The 18,959-nt window shown below is 35.6% G+C and overlaps 1 protein-coding gene across 3 annotated transcripts; it reads right to left on the bottom strand.

The window, feature by feature from the left end:
- Positions 1 to 11,475: 11,475 nt before the first annotated feature.
- Positions 11,476 to 15,783, bottom strand: LOC132123520 (transmembrane protein 106B-like). Of its 3 annotated transcripts, XR_009426528.1 has the most exons (9): positions 15,641 to 15,783; positions 14,902 to 15,094; positions 14,641 to 14,704; positions 14,388 to 14,547; positions 14,037 to 14,177; positions 13,617 to 13,666; positions 13,489 to 13,542; positions 12,504 to 13,245; positions 11,476 to 11,641 (listed from the first exon to the last, which is right to left on the bottom strand). XR_009426528.1 is itself a non-coding variant. In XM_059534181.1 (8 exons), the coding sequence occupies exons 2-8, from the start codon at positions 15,080 to 15,082 to the stop codon at positions 13,125 to 13,127; spliced, it is 771 nt and encodes a 256-aa protein (XP_059390164.1). In that variant the 5' UTR covers positions 15,083 to 15,094; positions 15,641 to 15,783; the 3' UTR covers positions 12,417 to 13,124. The 3 variants fall into 3 exon arrangements, 2 of the variants coding, with proteins under 2 accessions (XP_059390164.1, XP_059390166.1); XM_059534181.1 differs by lacking the exon at positions 11,476 to 11,641 and having other exon boundaries at positions 12,417 to 13,245; XM_059534183.1 differs by lacking the exons at positions 11,476 to 11,641; positions 15,641 to 15,783 and adding an exon at positions 15,465 to 15,602 and having other exon boundaries at positions 12,417 to 13,245.
- Between the last annotated feature and the right edge of the window lie 3,176 nt (positions 15,784 to 18,959).

Genomic DNA, 18,959 nt, shown 5'->3' on the forward strand with positions numbered 1-18,959 from the left:
TGAGTATTTTAGTACGAGTCTTGGGTCCCATTTAAGCTCTGCTGGTTTGAAAGTATCCATTTTGCTTACTGTGTGTCTATGAGAAGATTGAAATAAAATGCAATCAAGCAATAAAGTATTTGACCTTTGTTCTATATAATGGATTTTATGACTGTTAGATAAGTACTAAAAGATTGATTACAGTGGTAAAACAAGGGCAACCATATATCCAACACAGTTTATGCCAACCCGATTTTAAGTGTTAAAAAAAAGCATTCATATTTCTCTCTGTTTTTAACTAGGATGTCTTGATGAAAGTTACTTTACCTTTGTTTAGGCACTGATATTCTAAGATCAAGTATAGCCAGGATCCTTTTCTAAAGAAGTCAATGTATCTGACATTCCCTCAGCACACTGCAGTCGCATTAAGAGCGTTTAAATGTCTTATAAAGACTGTCATCTAGTGTTGATGTTGTGCAATGCAGATAAGGTGAGCCATAATCTTATTACAAACTTACAAGTCTGAAGTTATGAAGATTTGGTTCTTTGTAAGGCCCCACTGGATACAGTACATCCCTGCTCTCACAAACAGTAGTTTTTAATCTAGTGATCACTAGAGAGAATGTGATAAATGTTCTTGCTGTCCATCCCTTTTGCTCAAGTCCAGGCAAAACTAAGGGAGAAACATCATTAACCTTTTCCAAAATAAATGATTATTTTCTTCCACAGTATTATTTGATTTAACCAGGTGAATGTTTTTGCTCTTGATCTGTGGCAAACTCAAAGATATGCACAGTTTTGGGGTAAAGTCAGGTGCTTTTATGTTCCATGGATCAACAGGAATTACTGGGTGTGGGGGGACGAGTCCACAACTCCTGCTTGAGATCAAGTTTTGACTCACAGAAAAGAGCAGCTTTCTTCTGAAGTCAACAGACATGGGAGTTTCCAAAGGCTCAGGAAGATTCATTGTGAATCAGCCACATTTTAATGCTCAGAGCAATAATATGAGACCAAACCACACAATTAGTAGATTAAACAATGATCATTGGAGTACGTTTTACAAGAAAATAGTATTTCAGTCTTTCTACTTCAAAATTTCACATTTAATTCAATGTGTTACCTGCAGATTCTTTGTAATTATTGAGAAATTTACTAGAAATTTCGGAGTGAAAATTATTATTATGCAATTTTTTTCAGTGATATGTACGATATATAAAATTGTTCATTAACAACCTCATACATGTAATATTATCTTAATTAAGGATCTAAATCTAAATGCATTATATATGCAAAAGTAGGCATAAGATTACATTTAGGTGATAGACGTAATTATATAACATTAAATTAATAATAAGACATAATACAACAACAAAATTAAGAAAAAATAAAAATAAATAAATAATTTATATCTATTTCTATCAACCTTACAATTTAAATGAAAGAATTCCTAAAATCACTTACCTTTCTTACAGCAGAGTGGCTGTCATTCAGCCATGACAAAGTAGACAGTAAAGAGTTCAAATTGCTGTGTGATACATTTTTTTTTTTAAAGCCAGCTCAGCATGGAGTACTGGATACAACAAGGTTGCCAAGCAGCAAAAGCTCTCATTCAGAGCGCTGTGTGTGCTGGACAGAGCACAGTGGGGACATTGTTGAGGAAACAAAGAGACGTCTTAGCAACCATCTAACTATGAATTAAAGTCACTTAAGTATGATATACTTTGCTGGACATTTTATAGCAAGTAATACCTATGAGACATATCTTCAATCAGTTACTTTAAGTAATAAAAAATAATCCTGACCGTAAAAATGTGTGTTTGAGGGGGGGGGGGTGGCTGGGGGGGGGGGGGGGGTTGCAGGTTATAGGCTATTTATGCTTTCTGAAGTTTTTAGCAACAAATATCACACGTTCATAATTTAATTTCTTTCATTGTCAATTTGGCTTTTTGTCCTAAATTATTCCTGTTTAATTGATGTTATATATTTTACAAGTTTCTTTCGTTTTTTATAAGTTAACACAAAAGTTTTTTTCCAACACTTTAGTTCATCTTTATTTATTTGCAGCATTTAGACTTTGTGTTAATTTAATTGCTAATTGCACCTTTAGAAAAGTTTTGCTACTGATGACTGTTTACCGTCTGCTTTTCTTATTAGGTTTCACAGCTGTGATACAGCATTCCCTCTTTTATCCATCACAAAGTAAAAACGGTGGGAATATGTTGTGGTTTCATTCTGCCTAATGAGTATCATTCAGTAAAAATATACAGTACAGTGTGGAGGAAGAATTTAATTATTTCATACAGACTGTCACCACCTCTCGTAGAGAAACATATGGTGTTATGCCACTGCTCAATCTTCATCCCGTGAATGTTATTCACATCTTCTTTGAGAAGGAGTGGCCTTGATAAAAACAGTTTAACAGATGGCCTCTGGTTATGTGATTTCTTCACAAAGTCTCGCAGGCATCACACAACAGATTGTGTTTAACTTTCTCAGAGTAGAACTTTGGCTTATTTACATTATGCTGATGCCCAGCAGTGGACAGTCAGTGAAGAATAATTCTCGTTAATACTCCATAAGGTCACCATAAGAGCCACATCTTGTGGATTATGACACAGAAGAGCAAAAACAGATATATTATCTTTAAAAGATGTAGGCTACACTGTTAAAAATTTATTGTAATTTTACAGGAAATTCCTGGCAACTAATTGCCGTGAATTTACAGCAAGTAATATACAGGTAGTATACTGTTTTTTAATACAATATATTACTATATTTATCCAGCAGTGCTACTGTGATTATAGTATCATTATTAAAGTAAAATGCTGTAATTTATTTTAATTTACTGTATATTTACTATATACTGTTCTTCATAGCCAGTTCCAGATCCTTGATAAGCCAGCTCATTTGCCCACCAAATGTGTGGAGGTACAGTCCAGGACACCTGTGTAATCGGTCCAGCCTGCTAAATAATGTCTCCTTTATGTTACGACTTAATGACCCATGTTTTTATATGACGGTAAATACAGGTGAATCAGTGTGGAACACAAGCCCCAGTGTGGCTGTCCCTGGCTGAAGTAGAGACTCTCCCTCGCCCTCTAGAAGTGAAGCAGATGACAGTCTGTGCTACCTGGAAGTCCCATTCAGTCTCAAAACGGGGCGGGAGCTCCAAAATAGGGTGTGGCTTCCTCCCATTGAGAGACAGGCGCATGATACGCATGCACAAATTTTCCCCCAATCCACTTCAGTGCAAACTCCGCCCCACAGCTGATTCTGAAGTTTTTATTGGTTGTGTCAGTTAAAGTGTTTCTTAAAATATGCAACAAAAAATGCTAACCCCGGAACCTACCCCACACCTTACCTTAACCAGTGAAATTTACTGAATGGCAGGATTGGCACTGAATAGCGTGGTAAAGAAAGTTGCAGTTCAGGACATAAACAGTTAATAAGATATGAAACTCACCGGACAATGGCACCTTTTTAGTTACACGCATCACTACCCCCTCCTAGCCTGCGAATTTCGTGTCCCGGGACGGCCCCATTGCTTGGAATAAAACGATAGAGCAAAATCTTTCCCCTTTGGGTCCAAACACCACAGGCTACGAGCCTTGGGCTCTGCTCTCATGGAAAAAATTTATTTATATTGCATATTTTATTTTAGATGAACTAGAAACAATGTTTAATTTATAAAGTGTTATTTTGGAATGTAAGTCAGTAATAATTGGCTGAAGCCACAGCCAATGGTGAAAGTCTTTGCGAAAGGAGACCCCGCCCCATTTTGGAGGTTCTGCCCGATTTTGTAGTTCATGCCCCATTTTGGAGATCTGTGGTCTGCAGTTATACCCACTTGGTCTTTTTTCGCCTGCCTGTCACTGTACATAATTGCAAGGACTTTTATGTGTACTTGCTCCAACCAACGCAAGGATGCATGGGATATTGCGCTGAAGGGAAGTCAATGAACCTCAATGAGCGTCTGAAATTGTGAGATTCATTTTTAAAAGTTTGGTAGTCTTTAAAAAGCAAAAAGAGTTCAGGAGGTTACTTCATGAAATTTTATAATGGTCACAGAGATGTCCAACTCCATTCAAACCAGCTGTGATGGGAGACTAAGGAATAGTAATGGAACTTGCAGTGGTAAGCAGTCCAAGACTCGTCCATTAATATTGTAAAATTGCATCTTAAAAACTAATGAATCTAAACAAACTAATTTAATACATTAATGGTTAATGACTCACCAAAAGATTTTCCAGATTTTCCGGTTTCAAAATCAATGCATGTTGTTAATACAGTAAAATGAACTGTCAGCACAGTTTTATCTGGAAGCTTTGCCAGAGTTCTTTGTCACGAAGGCATCAAAATAATTTGGAGTAGGCAATCACATTGAATGTTTCTGCCCCCATCTTCTCCTGCTAATGAATCTAGCAGAAGTTAATGTATTTATTTATTTATTTTTTATTTTTTTGTGTTTCCACTTGAAGCGTCAAAATTGATCCTTCTTCTGATCTTAAGCACCCCACTGAGGGCTCTCATCCACTTTCTTTCTACAGTTGTGGCCAAAAGTTTTGAGAATTACATAAATATTAGTTTTCAAAAAGTTTGCTGATAAACTGCTTTTAGATCTTTGTTTCAGTTGTTTCTGTGATGTACTGAAATATAATTAAAAGCACTTCATACGTTTCAAAGGCTTTTATCGACAATTACATGACATTTATGCAAAGAGTCAGTATTTGCAGTGTTGGCCCTTCTTTTTCAGGACCTCTGCAATTCGACTGGGCATGCTCTCAATCAACTTCTGGGCCAAATCCTGACTGATAGCAACCCATTCTTTCATAATCACTTCTTGGAGTTTGTCAGAATTAGTTGGTTTTTGTTTGTCCACCCGCCTCTTGAGGATTGACCACAAATTCTCAATGGGATTAAGATCTGGGGAGTTTCCAGGCCATGGACCCATCATTTCAACATTCTGGTCCCCGAGCCACTTAGTTATCACTTTTGCCTTATGGCACGGTGCTCCATCATGCTGGAAAATGCATTGTTCTTCACCAAACTGTTGTTGGATTGTTGGAAGAAGTTGCTGTTGGAGGGTGTTTTGGTACCATTCTTTATTGATGGCTGTATTTTTGGGCAGAATTGTGAGTGAGCCCACTCCCTTGGATGAGAAGCAACCCCACACATGAATGGTGTCAGGATGCTTTACTGTTGGCATGACACAGGACTGATGGTAGCGCTCACCTTTTCCTCTCCGGACAAGCCTTTTTCCAAACAATCGGAAAGGGGCTTCATCGGAGAATATGACTTTGCCCCAGTCCTCAGCAGTCCATTCACTATACTTTCTGCAGAAGATCAATCTGTCCCTGATGTTTTTTTTTGGAGAGAAGTGGCTTCTTTGCTGCCCTTCTTGACACCAAGCCATCTTCCAAAAGTCTTGGCCTCACTGTGCGTGCAGATGTGCTCACACCTGCCTGCTGCCATTCCTGAGCAAGCTCTGCACTGGTGGCACTCCGATCCCGCAGCTGAATCCTCTTTAGGAGACGATCCTCGCGCTTGCTGGACTTTCTTGGACGCCCTGAAGCCTTCTTTACAAGAATTGAACCTCTTTCCCTGAAGTTCTTGATGATCCTATAAATTGTTGATTTAGGTGCAATCTTAGTAGCCACAATATCCTTGCCTGTGAAGCCATTTTTATGCAACCCAATGATGGCTGCACGCGTTTCTTTGCAGGTCACCATGGTTAACAATGGAAGAACAATGATTTCAAGCATCTTTTAACATGTCAAGTCTGCCATTCTAACCCAATCAGCCTGACATAATGATCTCCAGCCTTGTGCTCGTCAACATTCTCACCTGAGTTAACAAGACGATTACTGAAATGATCTCAGCAGGTCCTTTAATGACAGCAATGAAATGCAGTGGAAAGGTTTTTTGGGGGATTAAGTTCATTTTCATGGCAAAGAAGGACTATGCAATTCATCTGATCACTCTTCATAACATTCTGGAGTATATGCAAAATGCTATTATAAAAACTTAAGCAGCAACTTTTCCAATTTCCAATATTTATGTAATTCTCAAAACTTTTGGCCACGACTGTAGTGGAATCCTTTAAAATACTTACTCCAGCTGTGTCCCATTCATCAGGCATCATCCATGTCATGGAACAGAAGTTTTTATTGATTAAGAGTTTGGCCCGAAATCTAGTACTTGGGTCATTTTTTCCTTTCGGTTTCTTGTTTTTAAAGCTGAAAGCACCAAACATTTTCTGTTTCGAATAGAATACAATTTTGGTCTGATGTGAACAGATAATGCTAGCTGTTCACTAACTCTAGAATGCATTTTGGTTTTATATAAAGAGCTACAAACATACAGCAGGGTCACCAAATCAGAAAAGGCTGTGTTAGAGGGTTCCCGTAATCTGTTGCCCTTCTATATTTCACGCAGAATGGCTTTAATGTTCTCCAAATTCAGTTTAATGAAGTAAAAAAATCGTTTTGTAGTCTTGAAATTATTTTGCTTTTAAATAAACAGCTCCAGACAAACAGCCAGACACACCCAAATCCAAAATTGCTCCATTAAACATTTCCGATATTTGTTACCCTCCTCACACAGAATTACTTTATTGTGCTCCAAATCCACTCTGGTGAGGCTTAAACTCTTTTGATTCATTGGTCTAGAGTTAACAGTTACAGATATGTCTCTTACAAATCAGCTTTAGAGGTTACCAAAATACATTACCCTCCACTATTTCACACATTTATGTTCTCTAAATATGTAAATACAAATGCATTTGGATAATTAAGATATTTGAAGTGTACTGTTTGAAGTATATATGTGACCATAGTTTTTCAAAATTGACATGTATACATCATGAATAAATAAGCTTTATGGTTTGTATGGTTTGTTAGGATAGGAGATTATTTGGCCGAGATACAACTATTTGAAAATCTGGAATCTGAGGGAGCAAAAAAATCTAAATATTGAGAAAATCGCCTTTAAAGTTGTCCAAATTAAATTCTTAGTAAAAACAAATGAGACCAGTTACAGCACCTAAACTATACACTTCTCTTTATGCTTTCATATAAATTATGACCTGAAATCATGATTTAAATTTTTTATTTTTCACGTTTTATGGATATGTAATGAATCAGTTACTTAATCTAATGAGTAAAACTGATCTGAAGAGGTGAACAAAAAATGAACAAAAAATCTAAAAGTTTAGCTACGTAGCCTTAAATGGAATTTTACAAACCAATAAACGCAAAAAGTCTTTGCATATGAATACATTAAAATGTATGTTGACACAGATTATTCTGACCTGCATTTTTATTTGTTTTTAGTCTGCGTGGCGAGGGGGGCGTGGTTCAGCGAGGCCTGCAGCGGGAGAGAGATTTGGGAGACAAGCGGTGAGTAAGTGGGTTAAATACCTCCCAGATGGGAAAAACTATGGAGAGGATGATAAATGACAGGCTTAAGTATTGGGTAGAAACTAAAGAATTATTGCAAAATTATCAAAGTGGATTCAGGAAAGGTAGAGGTTTCCATGGATCCTATTGTATGCCTTGAAGACATCATAAGGAAGGCTCAGGTGAACAAAGAATCGGTTGTTGTAGTATTTTTTGATATTGAAAAGGCATACGATATGTTGTGGAAAGAAGGTATGCAAATTAAGCTTAAACTATTGGGAATTAAGGGAAGGATGTTTCAATGGATAAAAGGGTTTTTATCTGACAGTACAATTCAAATCAAAATAAATGGGGAATTAAGTGAGAGTTACAGTGTGGAAAATGGTGTCCCTCAAGGGAGCATTATTAGTCCACTATTATTTTCAATAATGATTGATGATGTTTTTAAGGATATACAAAATTCATTTGGAGCAGCATTATTTGCTGATGATGGAGCAATGTGGAAAAAGGGAAGAAATTTAGATTTTGTGGTGAATAAGATGCAGCAGGCAGTAAACAGAGTGCAAGAGTGGGCCCTTCAATGGGGATTAAGAATCTCAATAGATAAAACAAAGACGCTATTCTTCTCTAGGAAGAAAATAAGTATGAATGTGAAAATCAAATTATCTGGGATAGAATTAGAACGAGTGGAATTGTTTAAATATTTGGGAATTTGGTTTGACAAAAGATTAACTTGGTCAATGCATATCCAGAAAATAATTGATAAATGCAAAAAAGTGTTGAATGTGATGAGATGTTTGCGTGGAGTAGATTGGGGAGCAAGTAGACCTGCTCTTAAAGCCATTTATACAGGGCTGATGAGATCGGTATTGGATTATGGGTGTATAGTGTATGGATCTGCTGCTAAAACATTGTTAAAGAAATTAGATATAATTCAGAACCAAGGGTTGAGTTTATGCTGCGGGGCAATTAAGACCACGTCAGTGGCAGCAATACAGGTAGAGATGGGGGAGATGCCTCTCCATCTGAGAAGAGATCAGCTATCTATTGTGTACTGGGCAAATTTGAGGGGTCATACTGGAAAACATATGAGTCAATCAGTTCTAGGGCAGTGTCAAGAGAGAGGAAATGACCTAATAAGAAGTTTTGGATGGACAATAAGGCAGAAGGTAATATCAATGGGAATCAGTGATATGGAAATAAGCCCTTCGGTAATATATCCAGTGGTACCTCCTTGGATATTGTCAGAAGTTCCAGTCGATTTAGGCTTATTGGAGGAAAAGGAGGTTAATGGAATAGATCATTACAGGGCTCACAAGTATATAACAAGCAAATATAAAGAAGGAATTATATTGTATACTGATGCGTCTAAACGGACTGATAAGAAAATGGGAATTGCTTATGTTATCCCTCAATTAAACATTGAATTTGCTAAAAGAATTAATGATGATTTAGCTGTATATACAGCAGAAATGATAGCAATATGGATGGCAGTGATGTAGGTAGAGAGCAATAGACCTAAACAAGCTGTGATAGCTTCAGACTCTAGTTCAGCTTTGATAAGCCTAAAGCATCTTCACTCTGAGTCTAGACAGGACATAGTGTTCGAAATAATGCAATTAGCAAACAATCTGATTAAGTCTGGTATTAGTACTACATTTATATGGGTACCAGCTCATATAGGTGTAGGAGGTAATGAATTGGCTGACAAATGTGCGAAAAAAGCAGCAGAGGAGTCTGAAGTAGAGGTAAATATTAAATACAGTAAAGCTGAAATTAAAAGTATAATTAAAGCAAAAATTAATGGAAAATGGCAGTGTTTATGGGACAATGAAAAGTCTGGAAGACATTTGTATAGAATTCAAGGAAAAGTGGGAAAGAACAGGAACACATGTAGAAGTAAGCGTGAAGAAGATGTGGTATCTAGAATGAGGCTAGGTCATACAGGATTAAATAGAACATCATTTATAATGAAAAAACATGTAGATGGAATATGTGAATATTGCAATAGTCAAGAGACTATAGAGCATGTAATTATGTATTGTCCTAAATATCATCAAGCCAGACAAAGATTATTTTTTACAAATTGGTGAGAATCAGATGACATTAAATTTGCATGATATATTGCAAAGAGGATCTGGTGAAATTTGTTTTTCTTTTTTGTTTACTTTTTTGAAGATTACTGGATTATTAAATAGAATTTAACGAAGTGTAGGTCGACCCTTGATCCACACTCCAGTCCAGATGGTGGCGGTAATGCACCGAAAGCTGGTTGCCAACCGCCATATAAAAAGAAGAAGAAGAAGAAGAAGAAGAAGAAGAAGTGGGTTAAATACAAATGATGAACACCTGTGTCTCGTCCCAGTGACTAGCATGGAGAGACCAGATATAAAGGCCGGGAGTGAGCTGGAGAGGAGAGGGAGACTGACTGCTCCTCGGTGAAGTTGATTGTACATGCGCTGGAGAAGACTTGTGAATTGTTTTATACAAATTGTGCCATTTTGAGCGCTGGTAGCACAACGTTTTGTTTGTGTTTATTTTTTGTAAAATAAAAGTCACCAGCAGCAGTCTATCTGACCCCACCCTCTTCCTTCCTATCATTGACTTTACTACAGTCTTCTTGTCAGTTAATCTGTTTTCCTGATGCAGATGAGACTCCAGAGATCACAGAATTGGAGAAAGGGGGACTGTGTGATGTCCGTTATGGCATCTATTCTTCTGTCAGGGTTCTTGGTCAAGGCTTTAAAAAGTCCTACAAGCTCAAGTGCATTGTGAAGGAAAAGGTGACAAACCACACAAGCACTGAACTGGCAAATCAAAGTGATTAAGTTCTAAACTATTATGTAAAACCGAAGTGTATTCAGTATAACTTACAAACTGGTTGAAAATTACCTGTTTATCCGTTTTGTAGGTGTCTATGATGGACACAGCTTCAGCAATGCAAAGACACTGACTCTTTTTAATGGCCCATGTCAGATTTGTACAATCAGCACCTCGGTTATCTGCTCACTAAAGCTCTGTGCCATTCATTGTCTTTCAATTCTGCTTTGGTTTGGATACACGCTCTCTTGATACACAGCATCTGATGATATTGTCAAGTCCTAGTCCCATTAATCACAAATGACCACAAAATTTAAAGATATTTCATTAATAAAGTCAATTTTAGAGATTTAGATCTCTATCATTTTAGTCCAGAACAAGCTCAGTATATTGATTAGACACATACTGTAAACACACCACATAGAGACTGTATCTGCCGTGTTTCCTCGTGTTTATTCAGACTATTAAACTACTTTCTCAAGAGGGAATACAAGTCTTTATTGTTTCACTGTGATCTTTTTTTTTTATTTGGTTTAAGTCTTTAAAGTTCGTATAGACGGATGGAAATACTGTTTTGTGTCTGCAATGTTGTCCACAAGGCGGCGCCAAAAGGCTTCCAAAAACATTTTTGAATCCTTACCTCAGTATAACAGTTTTATAATGTATTATTGCCAATAAATAATTGGTAATAATTATATATTTAATAGGTACATATATAAGCCACTTGGCATATATATATATATATATATATATATAATTATTTTTTTATTAAGCATCAAATCGATCAAAAACAGTAAAGACATTTAAATGTTATCTTTCTGTTTTCTGTTTCATCAAAATATCCTGGAATTGCTCAAAGACTGTTTTAATGTTGTATACAATAAATTATGTTGTGACTTGAATGGTAATCTTGGTACTGTCTAGTAATATTCCGAAGGATTGATACTGTGGAAGCCCATTTGTGCTACATACGAAAAAAAAATCATGCTATGGTAAACCATAATTATGGCAAAAATATGCAATTCTGAGATACTGTACCGAGTTAAAAAAGTCAAAATCATGACATATGAAGTCTCAAGTATGAGATGAAACCACAAGTCAAAATTTACATTAAAACAGTTATGACATAAAAAGTCAAGATTGTGACAAATAGTCAAATTGTGAGGTAAAAAGTTATAATTATGACATATGACATGAAATTGACAAAGCGGAAGCTAAGCTAGTGATTACAGTTTATAAAGTTTTAAAGATGGATATTTTTCTTACACAAAGACATCTCTTTGCTTCAGAAGGCCTTTATTAACTCCCAGAGCCATGTGGAGCACTTTTTATATTGGATGGATGAATTTTTGGGGGGCTTCAAAATCTTGACCCCCTTTCACTGGTTAAAATTCACTTTTCAAAATTCTGTCTTCATTTACTCACCCTCAAACCTGTTTGCATTTCTTTTTTTTTTGCAGAACACAAAAGAAGATATTATGAAGAATTATATTAGGGTTGGTAACCATATAGTTTCAGTTCCCATTGGCTCAATGTCAGTGGGAACCGAAGCTGTTTGGTTACCAAATGTATTCAATATATCTTTTATGTTTCACCAATGAAAGAAAGTCATACAGGTTTGGAATGCCATGAGGGTGAGTAAATGATTTTCATTTTTGTGTGGACTATCCTTTTAATATCTGTGATTCTAATAAATCACTTGGTTTGGTTTCATTGACTGTAAGCCTTTGTTCTTAAACGGAGGGACTTGTATCAAACCAAACATCTGTGCTCGTCCTAGTGGCTTCTATGGTTCACAGTGCCAGATAGGTAAATCTTTTTTTATTTCATATTTCAATAAAAACATATATTCAGATATTATCAGTTTTGATAAAAAGTGATCTTGCCAGTGTGTATTTTGATATATATATGTGTGTGGACACAAATGTAATCAAAAGAATTGAATTTATTGACAATCCTTTCCCTAAAATAACATGTAAATAAAATACTTCAAAAAATGTTGATGTAAAAAGTGCCATTCCAACAAAACAAAGACAAGCAAAAGGGTTAAAGTGAATAAGAAACATCTAAGTTAGCAATTATCTACACCAGCACCAAAAAATAAAAAAAAAGCTCAACTTTGACTAAAATGTGACAAAAGAAATGCTTTTAAGAACAATATTCTTCCTTCCTTCTTTTTATTAAATGTTTTCTTAACTAATATGGTATTCCACAGGTTCCTGCTGAGGTAAATTTATATTTATTTTTATATATATTTTATGACACCTGATTCATGTTCCACTTTGTAATGGCCTCAGAACATCCCACTTAATATTTGTTTAGTTTTGTTTTTTAAACGTAAGTTTAGACCTTCATTCTCACAGAAAAATGGGAAGTGACACAAAAAAAAATATTGCAGTCTTACAGGTTGGAAAAATCCAAAATATGAATTAATACAACATTTCCATAAACTCCATTTCAATTTCTGATAGCTGGCATGTTGATGTTAACACCATACTCAAAAAAAAAACAAAGAGTTACTGCTCCGCGAAGAGCTAAATAACCAGAAAATGAGCATGATCAAGTGGAAATTGCAGCACGCTGTTTAACATTACAAAACAAATGCACAGGAAAAAATACAATTGTAACGGAGTAGTAAAAGTGGTTTGAGTGTTTGCAGCTCTATGTAAAATATTCTGCAGATGTCATCCCTTCTCCCAAAATGTACTAAAGTGCTTCTGTCTATCCAAGCAAAACCTTCAGTGCTGTGCTAAAGAATTGATAATGACGGTGTAGAAAGACATCAGAGCTCTGCCTGAAACTTCCTGATCAATCTTGATGTTGTTACCCTACAGTACAGACTTCATCATCTGCCATTTGTAACACTCCGGACAAGCTTTTGTTTCACAACATGGGAACAAGACGGACTGTGGGTCATACGGAGAGGCGTCACTGTATCACACTCATGTGTCCACGTGAAGATGTTGTGTTTGAGCCACAGTCCACGTACAGGTACTTCTCCTGAGACACCTGCTCAGCATGGCCAAAGTACAAGACAGTTACAGTCATCCTGGAGAGACGAGAACATAGTATCAATCATATAATATTCATATTTATTTATTATATAATATTATAATACTTTGGTTAATGCTTATTTTATCTAATAAAGAGCTACTATTCTTTTCAACAACAACAACAACAACAATAAAACACTGAATAACTAAAAAATAAATACAGTAACATTTTTCTAAATAAAAAAATTATTTTATGATTTTACAAGAATTAATCAGATTTTTCATTAAAGAATACTTACTGCATCATGACAACAATGTTATGCACTTTAATTGATGGCATGGTACAGTAGTCACTGTAAAAACAGATGCACAATCATTAAGATAAAAGTTTTAGGTCTAATATAAGACCTGACTGGCAAATACTCACAATATGTAGCTCATCTCATTTGCTATGATGGTGGGAACAGTGAAATCAACCTAAAAATGAAACATTGACATTAATAACAGTTGTTATCTTAGAAATTACACATATGCAGGGCACTTATTTCTTTCTGTTCTCTTAAAGTGTTAAACTGAATGTGATTTTCCTCACCATGTATACAAATATGAAACAGTAAGGATATGGATTGGTATGGTTGTATTATACACTTTTATTATATTTTAGATTTTTATAGAGCACCATACTATAACAAATATTACATGACTAATAATTTTATATTATATTTTAACAATTTTTAATTATTAATTGTATAATTACTACAGTTAAAATTGTGCAGATTTCTTTTGGGTTTATAATGAAAAATAATAAAAATAATTAATTAATATATCTGAATTAATTAACATGTACCTGACGCATATCCAGGGGGGTGATAGTGGTGACATTGCTGACAACAGACTTTCCGATAACAGTCCTGTAGAATTGCACCTGTGCTGTGATGTTGGCAACGCTAATTGGGTAGTAATTATTATTGGTGATGTTCAGGGTAATCTGAGAAAGTCAAAAAATACTATTATTAAATACAGTTAAATATAAACACGGCAACAAAAAAACTAAACAAAAAATACATGACTTTCCCAAAAAGTCCCATCTGATCTCACTATCAAGTCCAATCCTTCCACACAAAAAAAATAGAATAATAAATAATATTTGATCAACAAACAGGAAATACTAATTAAAAGGGTTTTCTATAGATATTACCGTGATATTTAGATAAATTATCCGCCGGTCTCGGTCGAATGTGACGTAGGCTGACTTCACCCCAACATAAGAAACATCAATAGTTCGAGGGAACAGGAAGAATACAGCCAAACCAGAAAGTAGCAGACACAGAACGACTGATAAAGACACGTACAATGTCCTGTGATAGTGCAAGAATATCCAGTCAGTTATAAAATATATACTGTAGTATATATCCAATGCTGATTTGAAACGGATATTGAAATTAACTTACGTTCGTCGTGGCTTCAGCCTCTGGTCACTGTATGGTATCAGAGCAACTAGTTGGTTTTCTTGGTCTGTGAGAATGTCCAGGATAGGAAGGAAGTACACATAATTACATCTTTACAAGTCCAAATAATGATTCATTCAAGCAATTTATTGATGCCACTAAGATTAAGAACAATTTGTTAATGTTAAACATTTAGTTGCAGATGTTGCTATTACATATATAGTAATGGATGGTAAATGGATGGATGGAAAGATCTGTTCTCACCTCTAGGTATCCTCCCCGTCCCTTGACAAGTAGGACAGGTGATGCTGTCTCTACCTGTGAATTCAACATATGGAAACTGTGACACGTCATGTTTATTGTCCTCAATAGGAGACTCAGTGTTTTTAATCAGATTCTCCTGCTCCTCTTTTTGCTTCGGCAAGGAAAACAGAGACTTCCCCATGGTTTGGCCTGCCTTCAAAGAGAGAAATCATCTGTCAAATTTTGTGAATTACAGTGCAAGTCATGAAAGATCACTCATATCTAGATGTTTATGCAGCGGTGAACCTGAACATATATCTTCCACGTGACAAAATATGACACTGCAGGCTGTTTTATAATGCCATTCTGTCTATAAAATATACATGATGTTAATGTCGTATGGTGTAATCAACATATTCTGACTTTAAACAACTAAACAATATATTGTCAGTATCCCTCAACCTGGTAAACCTGCTTAATGTTTGATAGTAAACGGATACGCAAATGATAACAGCCGATGCGAGGACACGAAAATCTCGAGTTAATATTTATGCCATAGCAATGCAAAATTAAAATGCACCTACTTGACTTCAGATTAACGCATTTATATCGATGCATTTAAAGAGCATTATTAATACGCACGCGACGAACATGCATCGTGATGGGCCTAAAAACAGGTAAAGCACCATACAAAAGGACTCTTATTTTAAGGTTCGATATGAAAATATAGTGGATAGGATAAGAATCAATGTATTTTTACCTTCAACTGAAGGGTTCTGCCTTGTGTTTATATAAAATTGCAGTTGCTATATTGTTAGGCTACTCTGTTCCAACAACGTTGTTCTTTCCCCCAGTTTTCTAACAAGCCCCGCCTCCTGTATTAATAAGCGGCATGATGGTACATTGTTGACTTTGTGTGATTGGACGACAGCTACGAGCGATTCTCGTACAAGCCAATCATATTGGACAAGGCGGGATTTGCAACTAAGCCCCGCCCACTGTTTATAGTTGCAAATCAAGTCTCAAGGCCGTGTGTGCAATGTTTTGCTCTGGGTGTAATTTCCTTTATTTAGTCTAAAACGACTGTTGATATGCGCGTTGCGCTAGATATGCTCATGATTACAACTAAAAACTAAAACATTGCATCTTAAAGGTAAAATAATTAATATACGAAACTTTACTAAGGAGCCTTAGCCTATATGAAATATCTGTACAAGCATAATGATTGACAGCTTTAATCAAATATGCTGCGACAGGAAGGGAAATATTTTGCTGGACAGATAGAATGGAACACTTCAGATACGTTTTTTGTTCATAATATAAGGGGGGGGGGGGGGGGGGCGGCAATTATATGACCCATGAGTTGTTTGTGCAATCAAAATGAGAAAAATGTTCAACCAACAAGCAGGCTTGTGGTTAACACTTCTCAAATTGATTTCCTGATGATAGTTATCATCAGAAAATCCATCAAAAAAGTGACAGTATACACACACAATGAAGAGGAAATTTATAATTTACAAATAGTATATACACATATATTAAATGTAAAGTACAAATATAAGAAAACTATGTTTTGGTCTACACTTATAAGTGTAGACCAAAACATCGTTTTCTTATATTTGTACTTTACATTTAAAAAATAATTTGTAATGAAAATGTAAAAGTTATCTGATGTTGCAACTGACTTTCGAAAATAAACCTACACTGAGAAATAATCACCACTAGCCATAGTGTTCCTATGTTTTTGATTTATTGATTTTATAGAATTACAAATACATCCAGACGGGTAGACTACTTTAGGATAAACAAAAATACATTAATAATAATAATAATAGTAATAATAATACAAAATCAAAGGTTATAAACAAAGTTTAAAAACATTAAAATTTACAGCGTTCTTATTCTTCATATATATATATAGTGAAGTGAAGTGAAGTGACATTCAGCCAAGTATGGTGACCCATACTCAGAATTTGTGCTCTGCATTTAACCCATCCGAAATGCACACACACAGAGCAGTGAACACACACACACACACACACTGTGAGCACACACCCGGAGCAGTGGGCAGCCATTTATGCTGTGGCGCCCGGGGAGCAGTTGGGGGTTCAATGCCTTGCTCAAGGGCACCTAAGTCGTGGTATTGAGGGTGGAGAGAGAACTGTACATGCACTCCCCCCACCCACAATTCCTGCCGGCCCGGGACTCGAACTCACAACCTTATATATATATATATATATATAGCTGAACATCTTTAAAATGAAAATTCAATTAAAAAAATGTAAAACAACAACAACAACAACAACAACCACGTCAGTGTTCCCCTGTGTACAATGTGTTCGATCATCATGAAACTTAAACTGTTTATCATGGCCACATGGCGAATGAACTCTTCTGTGTTTTACTAACAAAATCACTTTAGTAGTGCACCGAGAAATTGTAAAATTTGATTCGATAATCTAACTAGGTTATCTGGATAAGACATGAGAAGTGTCTTTAATGCAGTTCTAGGTTCAATCCCAAAATTGTAATCTTGGCGATCATTAACTCGGCCTTCAGAGACTGGCAGTGGAATAAATCATTTCTCTCACCAAAGGTGAGTTACAGGGCGTTGTTATATTAACCCTTTTGGGTTATTCTCGTCAAACCGGAAGCGCAGTCACAGAATACTGTTCCACAATATCGTATATTATTGTCCAGGAACCAAAAGAAATGTATAAAAGTCCGCATTTTTAAATACGCAAACTATTGTTGTCTTTTGCACCCCTATGTATTTTTCTTCCAGTGGCCGCCGAGTTCACCTGAGTTTCGGGTGACGTTCATTCCTTCCTCACATTACAAAAGGATACGGAGGGCACACCTGCCTGACAAAATACAGCCGCTGTGTCCACACTTATTCGAATTTTCTTTACCTTGTTTTTTTGAGGAACTTAAAGTTAGATGTTTTTAAAGCTCATATGTTTTGAAAGATTTTGAGTAAATATGTCGCAGAATATAGTCTTTACCCTCTTCTTGTTCACAGGTGGGGCGTTTCTTCTTATGCTAATGCTATGCGTTCACTTCTTCGTCTGTTATTGTATGTGTATAGAAAAGTGTCAATAGATGATCAGATTTTATTTTATTTTATTACAACCTATCAGTTGATATAGGTTTTGTCTGATTGATTAAAATCGACTGGCCAAGGTCTATAATAATTGATTGTGCATTATTAATCGTTCACTCGTAATCACATTATTATCAGATATGAGTATGTTAAGGGTTTTTAGGTCTAGCAACAGGAAAATGCTTATAAATCAGGCATGAAATGTCAAATTTTGTTTTTACATCTACTGTAGCAGTATACTTCCTTATAGATAACAACCATAACCCCCAGAGAGTCGTGTATGTAAATATATTTTCCCTAGAAAGTGTTTTTAAATAATCAAAAGTGTTTTCACCCACTATAAAAATACAGTTCAAATGAAAATATAAATATGATCCTTCCAAAATGATGATACTTTTCAGATTTGAGCAGCTTTTGATTATAATTTGAACATAATTTGAATACTTATTCAGTTAAAAATATCAATCAAGATATTATGCTTTGATTTTAGTCTGTTATAGCAAATAAATACAGGCTATCTCCTGACTTTGACAGCTAGTATGTTGATTTAAACAGCTATTATAATGACTCACTGGTGACAAACTAGTGGTTTTAGTGACTGAAAGATAGTTTTCAAGGGAACCGCTTGCTCCCTGAGCTTTCAAAACACTTCTAAGCCCAATTGAAAGCTCAATAGAAGTTAGTTTATTATTTGAATAGACTAAATATAAATTTGACATCTTAACAGGCACAATCAGTTTTCATGTGGTTCACCTGGTTTATTATAATCTGTTCCCTTGTGTATAAGAATATTTTTAACACAAAGTCTTAAGAGCCTTTTAATGTCTTTTGAAATGGTTTGAGTCTTTGTTATTACATGAAAGGACTTTTAGTCCAGTCTGGATGTTATTTGATCTCCACTGTATTCTTAATTCCTGTCTAGGTTCATGGAAATGTCGTAAATCTCCCTGTGTTTCATTTATTTGTGTATGCTGTT

Source organism: Carassius carassius, chromosome 41, assembly GCF_963082965.1.
Source record: "Carassius carassius chromosome 41, fCarCar2.1, whole genome shotgun sequence".
NCBI classification, from domain to species: domain Eukaryota; kingdom Metazoa; phylum Chordata; class Actinopteri; order Cypriniformes; family Cyprinidae; genus Carassius; species Carassius carassius.